Source organism: Lissotriton vulgaris, chromosome 10, assembly GCF_964263255.1.
Source record: "Lissotriton vulgaris chromosome 10, aLisVul1.2, whole genome shotgun sequence".
NCBI classification, from domain to species: Eukaryota; Metazoa; Chordata; class Amphibia; order Caudata; family Salamandridae; genus Lissotriton; species Lissotriton vulgaris.
The window spans coordinates 675,773,429-675,787,197 of NC_141698.1; the positions used below are offsets into that span (position 1 = coordinate 675,773,429).

General features: G+C 47.8%; 1 protein-coding gene across 3 annotated transcripts in view; it reads left to right on the forward strand.

Annotated features, from left to right (window-relative positions):
* ZMYND11 (zinc finger MYND-type containing 11) overlaps positions 1 to 13,769 on the forward strand; it is a 685,469-nt gene that overhangs the window by 625,172 nt on the left and 46,528 nt on the right. For all 3 annotated transcript variants that reach the window (XM_086941507.1, XM_086941508.1, XM_086941509.1), the window contains exon 16: positions 8,854 to 9,039. In XM_086941507.1, the coding sequence (XP_086797633.1) occupies positions 8,854 to 9,039 (186 nt within the window). The remainder of the gene's footprint in view (positions 1 to 8,853; positions 9,040 to 13,769) is intronic.

A 13,769-nucleotide genomic window follows, 5' to 3' on the forward strand; every position in this document is an offset into this window, starting at 1 on the left:
ACTAGCTGTTCCTCCCTCCCCGTGTCACTGGTGTCCGTTGTTTCTTCTGCACCCTTCTTCCATTTTGCCCCTGATCTAACAGCTGCATTGAATTTCCCTTTTTCACTGGCCGTGATGGAGCAGCCCCTGGATACAGATCAGCATTTGGTAGTTCACCTGTAGTTCACCTGTTCCTTTGTCTGCATCTTGGAAAAGTCATTAACCAAAGTAACTGAAGTACGTGAGGCATCAAGATCTGTCATGGGGAAATCTAAGTTCCGAGTTAACTATAGCCGCCTTTCAGTCAGTTCAATTTCAGTGGCTACCACTCCTATAGCCCTCTGGAGCATCCTTTCATTAGAGGTAGGTTGTACTGAGGACGAGATTTGCGGGAGTGTCATTTGCTTTTTGTCTGTACAGGTTCGCTTCCCCATTATTCTACTTATTTTTAGTATGTTAGTGTATGTGGAAGCACCTCCTGTAATTAACTCTTGCGCTTGTTAGATAGCAGGGGCCAGATGTTCAACAAGACTTGAGGTGAACTACACAATTGAATAAGGGCATAGTATATGTCCTACAGGGGGGGTTGAAGCACTAACCTCAGTCCGTGCAATGTCTAGACACCTGGTCCCTCCGATTCCGGGGGAAAACTCAGAGGGGTCACCCAGTCTCCTCCGGGGGCAGGCGGGCCTGCCCTTGGCCCGAAAACGCCTGTGCGCGCCCCTTGCGAGCTTGCGTGTGCACCCCTTGCGAGCCCGCACGCGACCCCCTTGCGAGCCTTGATCAGTTTTTAAAGCGCCTCCTGGCGCGAGAAGGAACTTCGTTAACTCCGCTCGCAAAGGCAGCTGGGGGATAGAGTCCCCGTGTGGCACGGGCGGCGGTGCAGGCGAAGTTGCAATGATGGGCTCCCAGGCCGCGGGAGCCCTAAGCAGTTTTTAAAGGGACTCCTGGAGTGAGCAAGAACGTCGGCGGCTCCAGCCGCAAAGACAGCTGGGGGATGGAGTCCCCGTGCGGCACCGCAGGTGGTGCAGGTGAAGTTGCAATCATGGGTCAGTTAATCAAGAGATTATGATTATTTTGATCAAAGCCGCGGATAAGTCAAGAAGGTTGAGAGTGCCATTGCCTCCCCCTTTCATTCCGGCTCTAATCTCTTTTGTAGCCACCACGAGGACTGTATCTGGTGCCTGAGTTCTGACCATGATGTGGATGGCTGTTCTTCGTGTAAGAAGATGAATCCAAAGGCACTTCGAGAGAGGAAGACTAAACTTTTGATGGCGAAGTTAAGAGGAAGTAAGGAAAAGAAGACTTTGAGATCCCGTTCGAGAAGGCCGAGGTCGAAATCGAGGTCGAGGTCAAGATCCCGTACCGCGTCGCCTTCGAAGTCGTCTTCCGATCATGCTTCAAAGTCGAAAAAGAAGCATAAGTTGCGAAGGCATGAATCTCGGCATCTCTCCGGTAAGGATTCGGGCTCGAGGCCGAAGTCGCCTAAGAGGAAGCATGGGAAGGATGTAATGTCTGCGTCATCAGAGGTCTTGGATCCAGAAGGTGAGGCTTTGCCTTCGAAGTCGCAGGCTCATTTGCCGGCTCCGATTGTGAATCCGTCTCAGGCGCCGTCTCCAGCTCGAGAGGATGAAGAAGTCCCTTTGCCTGTGGAAGAGGAGGCGAATCCGGAACCTCCGAAGGGTCAGTCTGTGGGTTCTTATCCACCTTTCCCTGCTCTAGGTCAAGACCATACTGCGTTTTTAAACGCTATGTATGGTGTCTATTCCAGAGCATGGTACCCCTCTGGTGCACCTTCGGGTCCTATGGGTCCTCTGGCGTATAATTTAGGAGTTCCCCCACTCCTATGCTCCAGCTCCTTTTATGCCATTTATGCCGGCTCCGACGATGCCTTGGCATTACTCGGCGACGCCGATACAGACGTCGCCGGCTCTGAGTCGACCTCGAGAACAGCACCCTGGGCCTACTGATTCGATCCCGACGTCGATACCGGTTCCGTTGGAGTCGTTCATGGATCCAACAGCGCGGCTGTTGAAAGAGAGATCCAGAAGGGATGCTCAGCACCTCATAGAGGAGCAGAGATATAGAGAAGCTGAGGCTGAGATGGAAGAAGGTGAGCTTCAGGAGGAATGTTTTGAAGATCTAGGAGAAGCAAGTGGTCTGGAACTTTCTCCTGAATGGGAGCTGCCATCTGTCTGATGCCCCTTCAAAGGATGTTAAGCCATACCACATGGTCATGAGGAAGGCTGCAGAACTTTTAAATTTTAACTTTGCCTACAGTGGAATATAAATTCACTCTCTTGACTGAGGTTCTCCATTCCCCAAGTTCTGTTATTGAACCGTTGCTTACCTTTAATGAAACATTAACTGAGCCTTTTTTGGAGGTTTGGAGCAAGCCTTTTACAGCTCCTGCAGTGGCTAAAAGTGTTGCGAGGAGGTATAGAGTTGCACCCGGGGATCCTGAGTTTTTAACCTCGCATCCTTCGCCTGAAAGTCTGGTTATTCAGGCAGCCTGTTCTAAAAAGACTGTGGGTGCTTTCCCTCAAGTGCCTGGGGATAAGGAATCCAAGAAACAGGAACAGACTGCGAAGAAGTCTTTTTCATCAGCAAGTGTGGCTTTAAAATTGACAAATGCTACTTGCCTTATGGGGAGATACATACATGCCCTGATGGATTCTTTGCAACTGTTGGCTCCTAAAATTCCTGATGACAACAGGAAGGATTTTGAGGAGGTATTGACTGATGCACAGGCGGCTGCACGACAAGTGATCCAGAGTGGGCTAGACACTGCTGATTCAGTTGCATGTATCATTGGAACTGCTGTTGCCTCTAGAAGGGCTGCCTGGCTGAAGTCATCGGACTTTTCAGCAGACGTTCAGGCTGCGTTATTCGATTTGCCCTTTGACGGTGTTGGACTTTTTGGTAAAAAGGCTGATGCAGCTTTGGAAAGATTTAAGGACATTAGGGCTACTGCCAAATCTTTGGGACTGCAGACCAGAGGCTCATCTACCAAAAGGTATAGAGGTTTTGAACGTTCTTCTTTTCGTCCCTACCATCAAGGTCAACAGCAGCAACAGCAAAATCCGCTGTATAGGTCATACAGGGGTAAGCAGAGAGCTCGTCCTCGGAAACGTCAAGCCTCCTCCTCCTCCACCTCTTCCAACCCCCCAGCCACAGAAAAGCAGCCCTAGATCCGCCATTCCGGATCATGCTGGTCTTGTAGGGGGTCGGCTTACCTATTTTCTACGGGATTGGGAATCGGTTACATCAGATCTTTGGGTTCTCAATCTCGTAGAAAATGGGTATGCTCTTCCCTTTCGGGAATTCCCTCCAAATTACTCTCCTTGCCAAGGTTTTTGCATGGAGGAACACCTGTTACTCCTGCAGGAGGAAGTCCAGACCCTGTTAAGAAAGGGTGCAATAGAGTTGGTTCCAGAGCAGGAAAGGGGTCAGGGATGCTACTCCCGGCATTTCTTGATACCCAAAAAGGATGGCGGACTTCGTCCAATCCTGGATCTCAGGATCTTGAACCTTTACCTAAAACAGGAGAAGTTCAAGATGCTCACCCTTGCACAGGTTCTTCAGGCGCTGATGGAAGAAGACTGGATGGTGTCAATAGACTTGCAGGATGCATATTTTCACATCCCTATCATGCAGTCTCACAGGAAGTATCTCCGTTTTACGTTAGGATCTCAACATTACCAGTTTGTGGTCCTACCGTTTGGTCTTACTACTGCGCCTCGAGTCTTCACCAAGGTGATGGCTGTGGTGGCAGCACATCTCAGAAGATCGGGGATACCGGTATTCCCGTATCTGGACGATTGGCTGATCAAGGCAGAGTTTCCAGAGATAGTGCTCCATCATCTGCAAGAGACAACTCAGTTGTTGCACAGGTTGGGGTTTTCCATAAATGTACCCAAATCTCACCTGGTGCCCTCCCAGCACAACCTGTTCATAGGTGCGGTACTGGATACAAATGTGTGTCGTGCATTCCCTCCACCTCAAAGGATTCGCGACATACAGGAAATTATTCCTTTATTTTACAATGGAGCGGTCGTTCCAGTCCTGAAGGTCCTTCGCCTGCTCGGTCTGATGGCTTCCTGCATTCTGTTGGTCAACCATGCACGCTGACACATGAGGGCACTCCAGTGGGGACTTCGCAGGCAGTGGTATCAGCACAAGGGAGTTCTCAGGGAGTCTGTGAAGATCTCCAGAGAAGCTGCAGCGGATCTGTCTTGGTGGAGCGTGGAAGGCAATCTGTCTCAGGAAAAGCTCTTCCATCTGCCTCCATCGGTTGCCACAGTGATAACGGATGCATCCACCTTAGGGTGGGGTGCTTATCTGGGGGAACTGTAGATCAAGGATCTTTGGTCTCCAGAAGAAAGGTTGCTTCACATCAACCTTCTAGAATTGCGGGCGATACGTTTGGCACTCAAGGCCTTCCTTCCTCCCTTCCCTTCGCGGTCGGTCGGTTCAGGTCCTGATGGACAACACCACCGCGATGTGGTACGTCAACAAGCAGGGAGGAGTAGGGTCGCAGTGTCTCTGCAGAGAGGCTCTGCGTCTCTGGTCCTGAGTTCAGGACCATCAGATTTGTCTGATGGCAAATCATCTGCCCGGAGTTCTGAACGTTCGTGCAGACAGTCTGTCGGCAGTTCTCAGCCGACCACGAGTGGAGGCTCCATCCGGAGGTAGTTCGTCACGTTTTTCAGATGTGGGGTACTCCTCGGGTGGACCTGTTTGCTACTCACGAGAATGCTCACTGCCCGTCATTCTACAGTCTCCAGTATCCGATGCAGGGAGCTTTGGGGGACGCGTTTCAGTTGAGTTGGGACTCAAAACTCCTTTACGTGTTTCCTCCCATACCCTTGATTACTCGTGTTCTGAGGAAGATTTGCCAAGACCGGGCCCAAGTCATATTGATCGCCCCGGATTGGCCAAGAAGGGTGTGGTACACAGATCTTCTCCACCTCTCCTCGTGCCCTCCGCTCCGTCTCCCTCTCAGGGCAGATCTCCTCTCTCAGATGGAGGGGCAGGTTCTACACCCCCACCTCCAGACCTTACACCTTCATGCCTGGAGATTGAACGGGGCAACCTGAATTCCTTTTCTCTCCCACATGATGTGTTGGATGTCATTCTTTCGGCCAGGCGTGACTCCACCAAATCTATTTATTCATACAGATGGTCTAAATTTGTCACTTGGTGTGGAGAGAAATCTGTTGACCCTTTGAAGGCTAGTTTGTCTGATATACTGCAATTTGCTCTTTCTTTGGCGCAGCAAGGGTTTGCAGTTGCCACAGTTAAAGGTTGTCTTTCGGCCTTGTCGGCATTTCTCAGTTTGCCGGATCAGCCGTCCTTGTTTAAATCTCCTGTGGTTTTAAGATTTTTGAAAGGCCTTACAAATAAATTTCCTCCTACCCCCTTTATTGTGCCTCAATGGGACTTAAATCTGGTGCTTACTTTTCTGATGGGTTCTCCTTTCGAACCTTTGCACAAGTGTCCCTTGAGACTTTTGTCTTGTAAGACGGTCTTCCTGGTTGCTATTACCTCGGCAAGGAGGGTAAGTGAGCTTCAAGCTCTTAGTTCGAAGCCCCCATTCTTGACCATTCATGCTGAACGAATGGTTCTTAGGACCAGGGCTGCTTTTCTGCCTAAGGTGGTAACTCCCTTCCATCTAGGACAGTCCATTACCCTCACTACCTTTTATCCTCCCCCTCACCCTTCCAAGGAGGAGGAGCGACTTCACCGTCTGGACCCCAAGAGGGCGGTGAGCTTCTATCTGGACAGGACAAGAGAGTTCAGGGTGGATGACCAGCTGTTTGTTGGATTTGCTGGCTGCAAGAAAGGAAAAGCTGTGCACAAGCACACACTTTAAAGATGGATCATACTATGCATCAAGATCTGCTACTCCCTGGCAGGTAAGGAACCTCCAGAGGGTATAGGGGCTCATTCTACTAGAGCAAAGTCTTCAACATCTGCTTTGTCTAGTTGTGTTCCTGTGGAGGACATTTGTAGAGCGGCAACTTGGGCCTCCCTCCACACTTTCGCGAAGAATTACTGCTTGGATGCCGAAGTGAGGAGGGACGGCCACTTTGCGCGTTCTGTTCTCCAGGATTTTCTGGTATAGGAGAGTGGACACCCTGCTCCGGGAGTGGGGAATGCTGTGGGACTCTATTCGCAATGTGAGGAATCCACTGACAGATGTATCTATCAAAAGAACAAGTTACTTTCCTTCGGTAACGCTTTTTCTGGTAGATACAGTATCTGCCTGTGGATTCCTCACATGCCCACCCGCCTCCCCGTTGTCCACTCTTTTATACCTTAGATAATGACAATGTTTAAATGTTTATATGTTATTCTTCTTGAATTACTGCATTGTCTTTACACTGTGTGTGTTAACTTGACTATTGTATACTGTGTATATATCTACTGTTGTCGGTCCGTCCGTGTGCCTCGAAGGCACGGAAAAAAGGGCGGAACTGATGTCATCACGCCGGCGTGGGCCTATTATGGTGTCGGTGACGTCAGCGGAGTCACGCGCGATGCTGTGCCTCTGTGACGTCGGCGCGAAGCTACAAAAAGAATTTCCGAATGTTGCTGACGCAAGGGGATATTCACAAGGTGAGGAATCCAAAGGCAGATACTGTATCTACCAGAAAAAGCGTTACTGAAGGTAAGTAACTTGTTCTTTTGCGCAAAATGTGATGTTTGTGACTAATGTCTCAAGGAAGTTTTGAAAAGTCTGTATTTGTAGTTCTTTGATGCATTTCATTGATAGGTTGGGTACGTACATGATCTTGTAGGAGTAAGAACCAACTTTTTGAAGCTTGCAATTCAGATCCTCTTCCATTGATGCACTGGTGGTTTTGGAGGGGATTGTTAGAAAGGGTTATATGTCGTTACAACAAATTCCGTTGCAACGCATGCCTTTACCACGCATACGTTACAACGGAATTTGTTTTCTACGCATAACTTTTACCACTAATATTCCTTTACCACGCATAGATTAACAACGTTTTTCGTTGTTAATTTATACATGGTGAGGGCATATTCTTGTTAAAGGTTACACCTCTCCCCTTACACGTCCCCAGCCTCCACTCCTTATAAATACCCCTGCCCTTAACCCTTAATTTTTATTTTTTAGTTACATTTCCGCTTACCTTTTTCCCTCGTCTCCTCTCCATCTTCTTGGTTATGTCGGCCGTACGTCGTAAAGAGGAAGCGGAAGTGTAATTCCGTTTCCTCTTTAACGACGCTGATTTCTTCTGGTTAGTTCTTTTTTATGGGGGGGGGGGGGGGGGAGCCCCTCCAACCCCCTTTATTAATGCCACGCTTTTTTAATTTATTTTTTCCATTTACCACACATACCTTCACTACGTATTTTGTAGTAAAGGTATGCGTGGTAAAGCCTCTCGTTGTTACCACACATGCGTTGTAATGCATGCGTGGTTAAGGTTTTCGTGGAAACGGCCGCGTTGTAGTGGCCGTTTCCCGTTAGAAAGGATAGAGTTAGTAATGTTTCATACAGGATGGTATCTATGGCAGATCTGAGTAGCCAAACTGTTAGATAATTTAGCAGTTATAATTGAGTATGGTTTGAGTATGCGCGGTCATGATATATATGGAGATATCTTCAGTGAATCACAAGCTCTTGGAATACTGGCTTGGGTGTCCTAGATGAGCCTGGTCCATTTGTGGTGAGTTTCTCAATTATCTTAAATTTTTGTTGCCCATAATGTTTTTACACCGATTCTCCATTATTATTTTCGTTTATGCATCAAATATACTGTATAAAAGGATACATCGCAGAAATGGTATTTACAGTTGCATAATAGATCAGCAGCACTTTTTTCAAATTACATTTTTTGTCCATGTTTTATCTTTAAAGCAAGCCATCTCTAATTGTGCTTCACTGTGAATGGTAAAGGCCTTTGTGTTAAGGAATCATATATACAGACCTGGCGGATTTATAGGTGTGGATAAAAATCTTGCCTTAGCAGCAAACAATGCTCTCCAAGTTATTAGTTATGTAAAATGGTAGCCCAAATGGTTTGTGCTGCAGGGTGTTGGGCCTACTTATCCAGTTGACCAAATAAGCATGAAAAAGTGTTATCCTTACACCCCAAACAATATGTTCCTTACATTGGGATACAGGAATTCCATATTCCTGGTTCAAGTGCTATTGGATAATCTTTCGAAGTGAGGCCCATCCGTTTTTATGGTTTATTTTAATAATCCCATGATCGCGAACTTAGATTACAAGTAAGCTGTTTAAAATATATATATATTAACTCCCACTTTGAAGTGGGGGTTACTACAATTATGAAAGAGACGTATGCAACATAAAATGTATAAATGTTTACATGCAGACCTCCAATAGTAACAAGTTCTGCAAGCAATTGTGTTTTCAAAGTTGAAAGCTTAATAGCCTGACTTGGTGTTATTACAAATGTGTTACTTGACTGCATCCACTTCGCATTATTCTTTTTTAAAAGGCATTTATAAACGTGCTATTTTTGTATATCATTGAGTCAGAATTTGGAAGTGATGAGAATGAATATTGATAATGCAATAATCATTGTGATGCATATATTCTTTAGCAAATGTTTTGTTACTGATCCCAGCTAATGTCAGCATGTGATGATATACAACCTGCAATGAATGTAGTACAACATTTTTCTTGTTTGGCAACCGTTGTAGAAACATGAAGATTAATCAAACATTTTCTAGCCAATTAGAGTTATTGCTATTCCACTATTTTGCGTTTCACGAAGCAACATGCTGCCACATTTCTCACCTGCGTCTTTTCTCACCAAATCTTTTGAGGTCTTATTTAACAACAACAACAAAAATTATTTTTTATTGGCCTTTCAGCTGCGAGTTGAAATGGAGGAGGAAAAAAGACAGGCTGTGACGAAAGCTGTGACCAATGTACAAGCAGAGACAGACAGAAAGTGCAAGCAGGTGAAGGAAAAGTGTAAAGAAGAGTTTGTAGAAGAAATTAAGAAACATACAGCTCAAAATAAACAGATGATTTCCCAGACCAAGAAGAAACAATGGGTATGCAAACTGCAAATGTCATAATATATTTGATGTTGTAAATTTCAAATGATACTCATTTATCTTTAATGTGATTGTTACCTGACGAAGGAAGATGGACATTTCAGGATGATGGTTCACTACTTTGTTAATTAGTAAAATGCTTCTAAAGGATACATCTTCCTACAGATTCCTCTTTTGTCAAAATATCCTCGTGAAAATAAATGTTGATGCCAGAGCAAATCCGGCAGCTGAGCTATGAAGGCAGCACACCTGGCGCATGCCTGTGGTGTCAGTTCTGTGTTTGGCCACATAAACAATAGGTTCAGCAACTCAAGCTCCTTCTTAATTCGATTCTTTTTCTCCTTATTTGAGAGTTTTGAGATTTTTGTTTTGAAGATGTCTATAGCCCCAAGGTTTAATCCCTGCCAGGATTGCCATTAAGTGTGCATTATCTAATAGAGACTTCTAGCTGCAGATTCCTTAACATAGAAGTTCCCAGGCGTCAAGCTTGATCCGGAACTTTTGATCAAGTTGTACCCCCTTGCACGCACTGTTAGATGGCACCTTTTGGCTCTGCATGACGTCGGCAACATCGGATATGACATCTCGGTCATCTATATAGGTGCCACCCAGGCGCGCGGACATCAGTTCTTTTCTTTCCGCACCAGTTAAACCCCGATCTGGGAAGAGCTACCCTTCTGTTTTTCGACTTAAGGATTATTTTAAATTAAGTGTCAAGGGATGTCTTCAAAGAAGACCGGTTTTAAACCATGTGGGGCTTGTCACCACGCCATGTTGGTTACCAATCTCCACCTAGTCTGCCTTTGGTGTCTCGAGCGCGACCACGATTCAGAGTCTGGGTTCGACTGTCAAGCCATTGCTCTGAAGGTCTTGCGGGCACGAGCTATGGAGCTCTATGCGGCCTGGCAGTCGACACCATCCAGCGAGACTCCACGGAGATCCGGGTCCCGATTGAAGAAGAGGAGGTTGCGTGACCGCTCCAGTAACCCCAGGTCCTCTTCTTCCCACTCAATGTCCTCAGAACACTCAATAAAAGAGGCACAAAAAGTCCAAGCAGACTTCTATTTCACCTTGGCTGTCATCCGTCGATGAGAGAGGTAAGGAGCACAGACGGTCTAGGCACGGTTCTCCGGAATCAGGATTGACTTTGCGCCTGCCCCCCTTTCCGGGAGCAGGCCCCATGGGGTCAAGAGGGGGTCATCAGATTCGGCGCAGTCTGCTCCAGCTACAGTGCCAGTTGTGCCTCGGGGATCCAATTCCTGATCCGGGATGGCACTGGTCGTGCCAATGTGACCTTCCCCGGCGTTGTACCCGAAGTCGGTGTCTATGGAGCTACTGGTGCTCACTGGTGGCTCTAGCCCAATCCTTATCCCCGACGGCATGGAGTCGGATCGGTGTTGATCCCGGCACCATTAAAACCCTGGGGTTCTATGTTGTGGCATGAGAATTTTCATAACGTTTAAGGCACATCAGAGGACTGGAAAGGGTCTATGAACCGTTTAGAACACCAGGATAAGTCTGCAGATCAGAGGGTCTGGTTTGAGCAACTTGGGGAGGCCAGTCGGCTGGATATGTCCCCAGATGCTGACATGCTCTCTCCGTCACCTGTGGCTACGGTACTTGGACTGGAGTTGCCCTCTGTGTAGGTCAGGTCTAATCTTACCAAAGTGCTTCAACCTGGGGCTTCCACCTCTGAACCCCTGTTACTCTTCAATGAGGCACTAACTGATGTCCTACTAGGCACGTGGTCCAGGCCTAGCACAGGGGCTCCTGTGAATAGGACAATTGCATTCTGCCATCGTCTGGCACTGGGTGACCCAAAGTTCCTCTGCCAACACCCTACCCCTGGAAGCTTGGTGGTGCAGAATTCTACCTTCCAGGGCACGTTCCCTTCCGCCGCTTCAGACCGGGAATCCAAAAGGTTGGAATCATTTGGGAATATGATGTTTTCTTCCTCCAGCCTTGCATTGCGGTCGGTGAATACTGCATGCTTATTGGGCCGTTTCTCCCATTCCCTTTGGGAGATGGTTGCACAAGTGCTGCCACAAGTCCCGGAGGAAGCCCAGGCTGTGCTCTCCCAGACAGTTAAGGATGGGAGGGATGCAGCAAATTTCACCATCAGGTGTGGACTTGACACGACTGATTGACTGGACATTGAGGTTTCATCAACGGTGGCCTGGCGACACCACGCGGGGCTTAGAACGTCTTGCTTCTTAGGCTATGTCTAAGCTAATTTAATGGACATGCTCTTTAGTCGTTCCAGTCTGTTTGGTGGGATGCAGACTCTGCCCCAGAACTGTTCAAGGATTCTCGTGCTACGGCCAGATCCTTCAGGCTTCCTACATGACCTAGTTTCCGGTTGAGCTATCGCCCCTTTCGTGGCCACGGAAGGGGTTTCAGCCTCACCAGCCCTATCCCAGCCACCGTCCTGCGAATACTTCCCAAGTTGTGCATGCCTGTGGCTCATTCCGTCCTAGGAATGGAAGCCAGAATTCATCAGCCACCCTGCCCTCACCAGCTGAAACCTCCAAGCAGTGGGAGGGTGAATCCCATCATCTCCTACACTGGAGGTCCATTACATCGGACAAGTGGGTCTTTCTCTGCCTTTCCTTTCTTTTCCTGCTCCTATTCTGCCAATTCCAGAACGGCTGACAGATGATCATTTAAAATTGCTCCAAGAGGAAGTTACAGCTCTCGTTGCCAAGGGGGCTATTGAGAGGGTCCCAGTTCCGGAAGTAGGCAGTGTCTGTTATGCCTCCTACTTTCTGATTCCGAAGAAGAGCAAAGGATTACAGCCCATTTTAGATCTTTGGATTGTCAGTCTCTTCTTCAAGAAGGAAAAGTTGAAGATGCTCACCTTAACTCAGGTCTTGTCTGCTCTAGACCAAGAAGACGGAATAGTAGCGATGGACCTGCAGGATGTATATTTTCACATCCTCATCCTGCATTACCTGCAGTTCAGGGTAAGCCACGAGCACTTTCAGTTTATTGTGCTTCCCTTCGGCCTTACTAGTGCCCCTCAGGTGTTCACCAAGTTGATGGTGGTGGTTGCAGCTCATCTGCGCAGGTTGGCGGGGTGGGGGGGACTCTAGCCTTCTTCTACCTTGACAACTGGCTGTTGAAGGCATCCTCATCCCAGGCTGTCGTCTTCCACCTTCAGACTACAGTGAACCTCCTGCATTCGCCGGGGTTCTCTATAAACATGCCAAAGTAACACCGACTCCTTTTCAGATGGTCCCTTTTATCGGAGTAGTTCGTGCCACAGTGCAGGTTCAGGCCTATCCTCCTGAGCAGCAAGTCCAGGATATTCAGGTTATGATTCAGATGTTTCAGCCTCTATCCTGGATTTCTGTGAGATTGACTCTGAGGCTGTTGGGCCTCATGGCCTTCTGCATCCTTTAGATAAAGCATGCCAGGTGGCGTATGCAGGCTCTGCAGTGGGACCTGAAGTTCCAGGAGGTGCAGCATCAAGGAAATTTCACCAACATGGTCCAGATCTCTGAGGCAAGTGCGAGAGATCTGCAGTGGCACTTGACGAACCGCGGTTGTGTCAAAGGTAGACCCATCTCCCTTCCTCAACCAGATCACACAGTAGTGACAGATGCGTTACTCCTGGGATGGGGTGACCATCTGGGAGAGGTGGGGATCAGAGGACACTGGTCTCCATCTGTCAGGGCTCCAAATCAGTTTTCTGGCGCTTCAACTGATTCAGTTGGCATTGTAAGCATGTATTCCTTTTGTCAAAGGGAAGTTAGTGCGGGTGTTCACATACAACACCACTGCCATGTAGTACTGCAACAGACTAGGCGGGGTGCGGTCGACGACCCTTGTCAAGATGCCCTGCATCTCTGGACATGACTGGAACAGCAGGGCGTAAGCCTAGTGGTTCAACACCTGGCAGGTTCTCTGAGCGCCAGGGCAGACAAACTCAGCCGTCGATGCCAAGTGGATCACGAATGGCATCTCCAGTCGGAGGTGGCGCAAAGTCTCTTTCAGCAGAGGGGAGAATCTTGGTTGAATCTTTTCGCTTCACAAGAGAACATGCAATGTTAGCAGTATTGTGTGCTGTAGTTTCCATGGCGGCTATCACTCGCAGCACTTTTTGTCAAGAGTGGAGCTCAGGCGTGTTCACCATTCTGTGCATACCACTTCCGCCCAGAGTTCTGAAGAAGATCAAGAATGACCATGCCCAAGTCATTCTTGTGGCTCCAAACTGGGCACGGATTGTCTGGTATCCAGAGCTGAAAACGAGCATCGATCCTTTGATCAGGCTGTGGAGATTGAGCAGAGGCAGTTGGTGGCTTTTGACCTTCCTCCTGAAGTATGCTACGTTATTTTGGCGGTCAGGCAGCCCTCCACTAAGACAGTATATGCCTGCTGTGGGTAAAAGGTTGTATCGTATTGTACAGAAAAGTCTATTGACCCTTTTTCTGCTTTTCTTCTTACCATTCTTTTCATTCTTACCCTTGCCCAGCAGGGCTCTACTTTATGTACTCTTGAGGGATATCTTTCTGCTCTATCCGCTTTTTGCAGCTGCCAGACCAAACCTCTTTCTTGAAGTCTCCAATTGGAAATAGGTTCTTGAAAGGACTGGGTTACTTATTTCCACCCACGCCCTTTGTCATACCACAGTGGACCTTAATTTAGTCCTCATATTTCTTATGTGTACTCCTTTCGAGACTTTGCACAACTGTCCCCTCCATCCTGCTCACCATTAAGACAGCTTT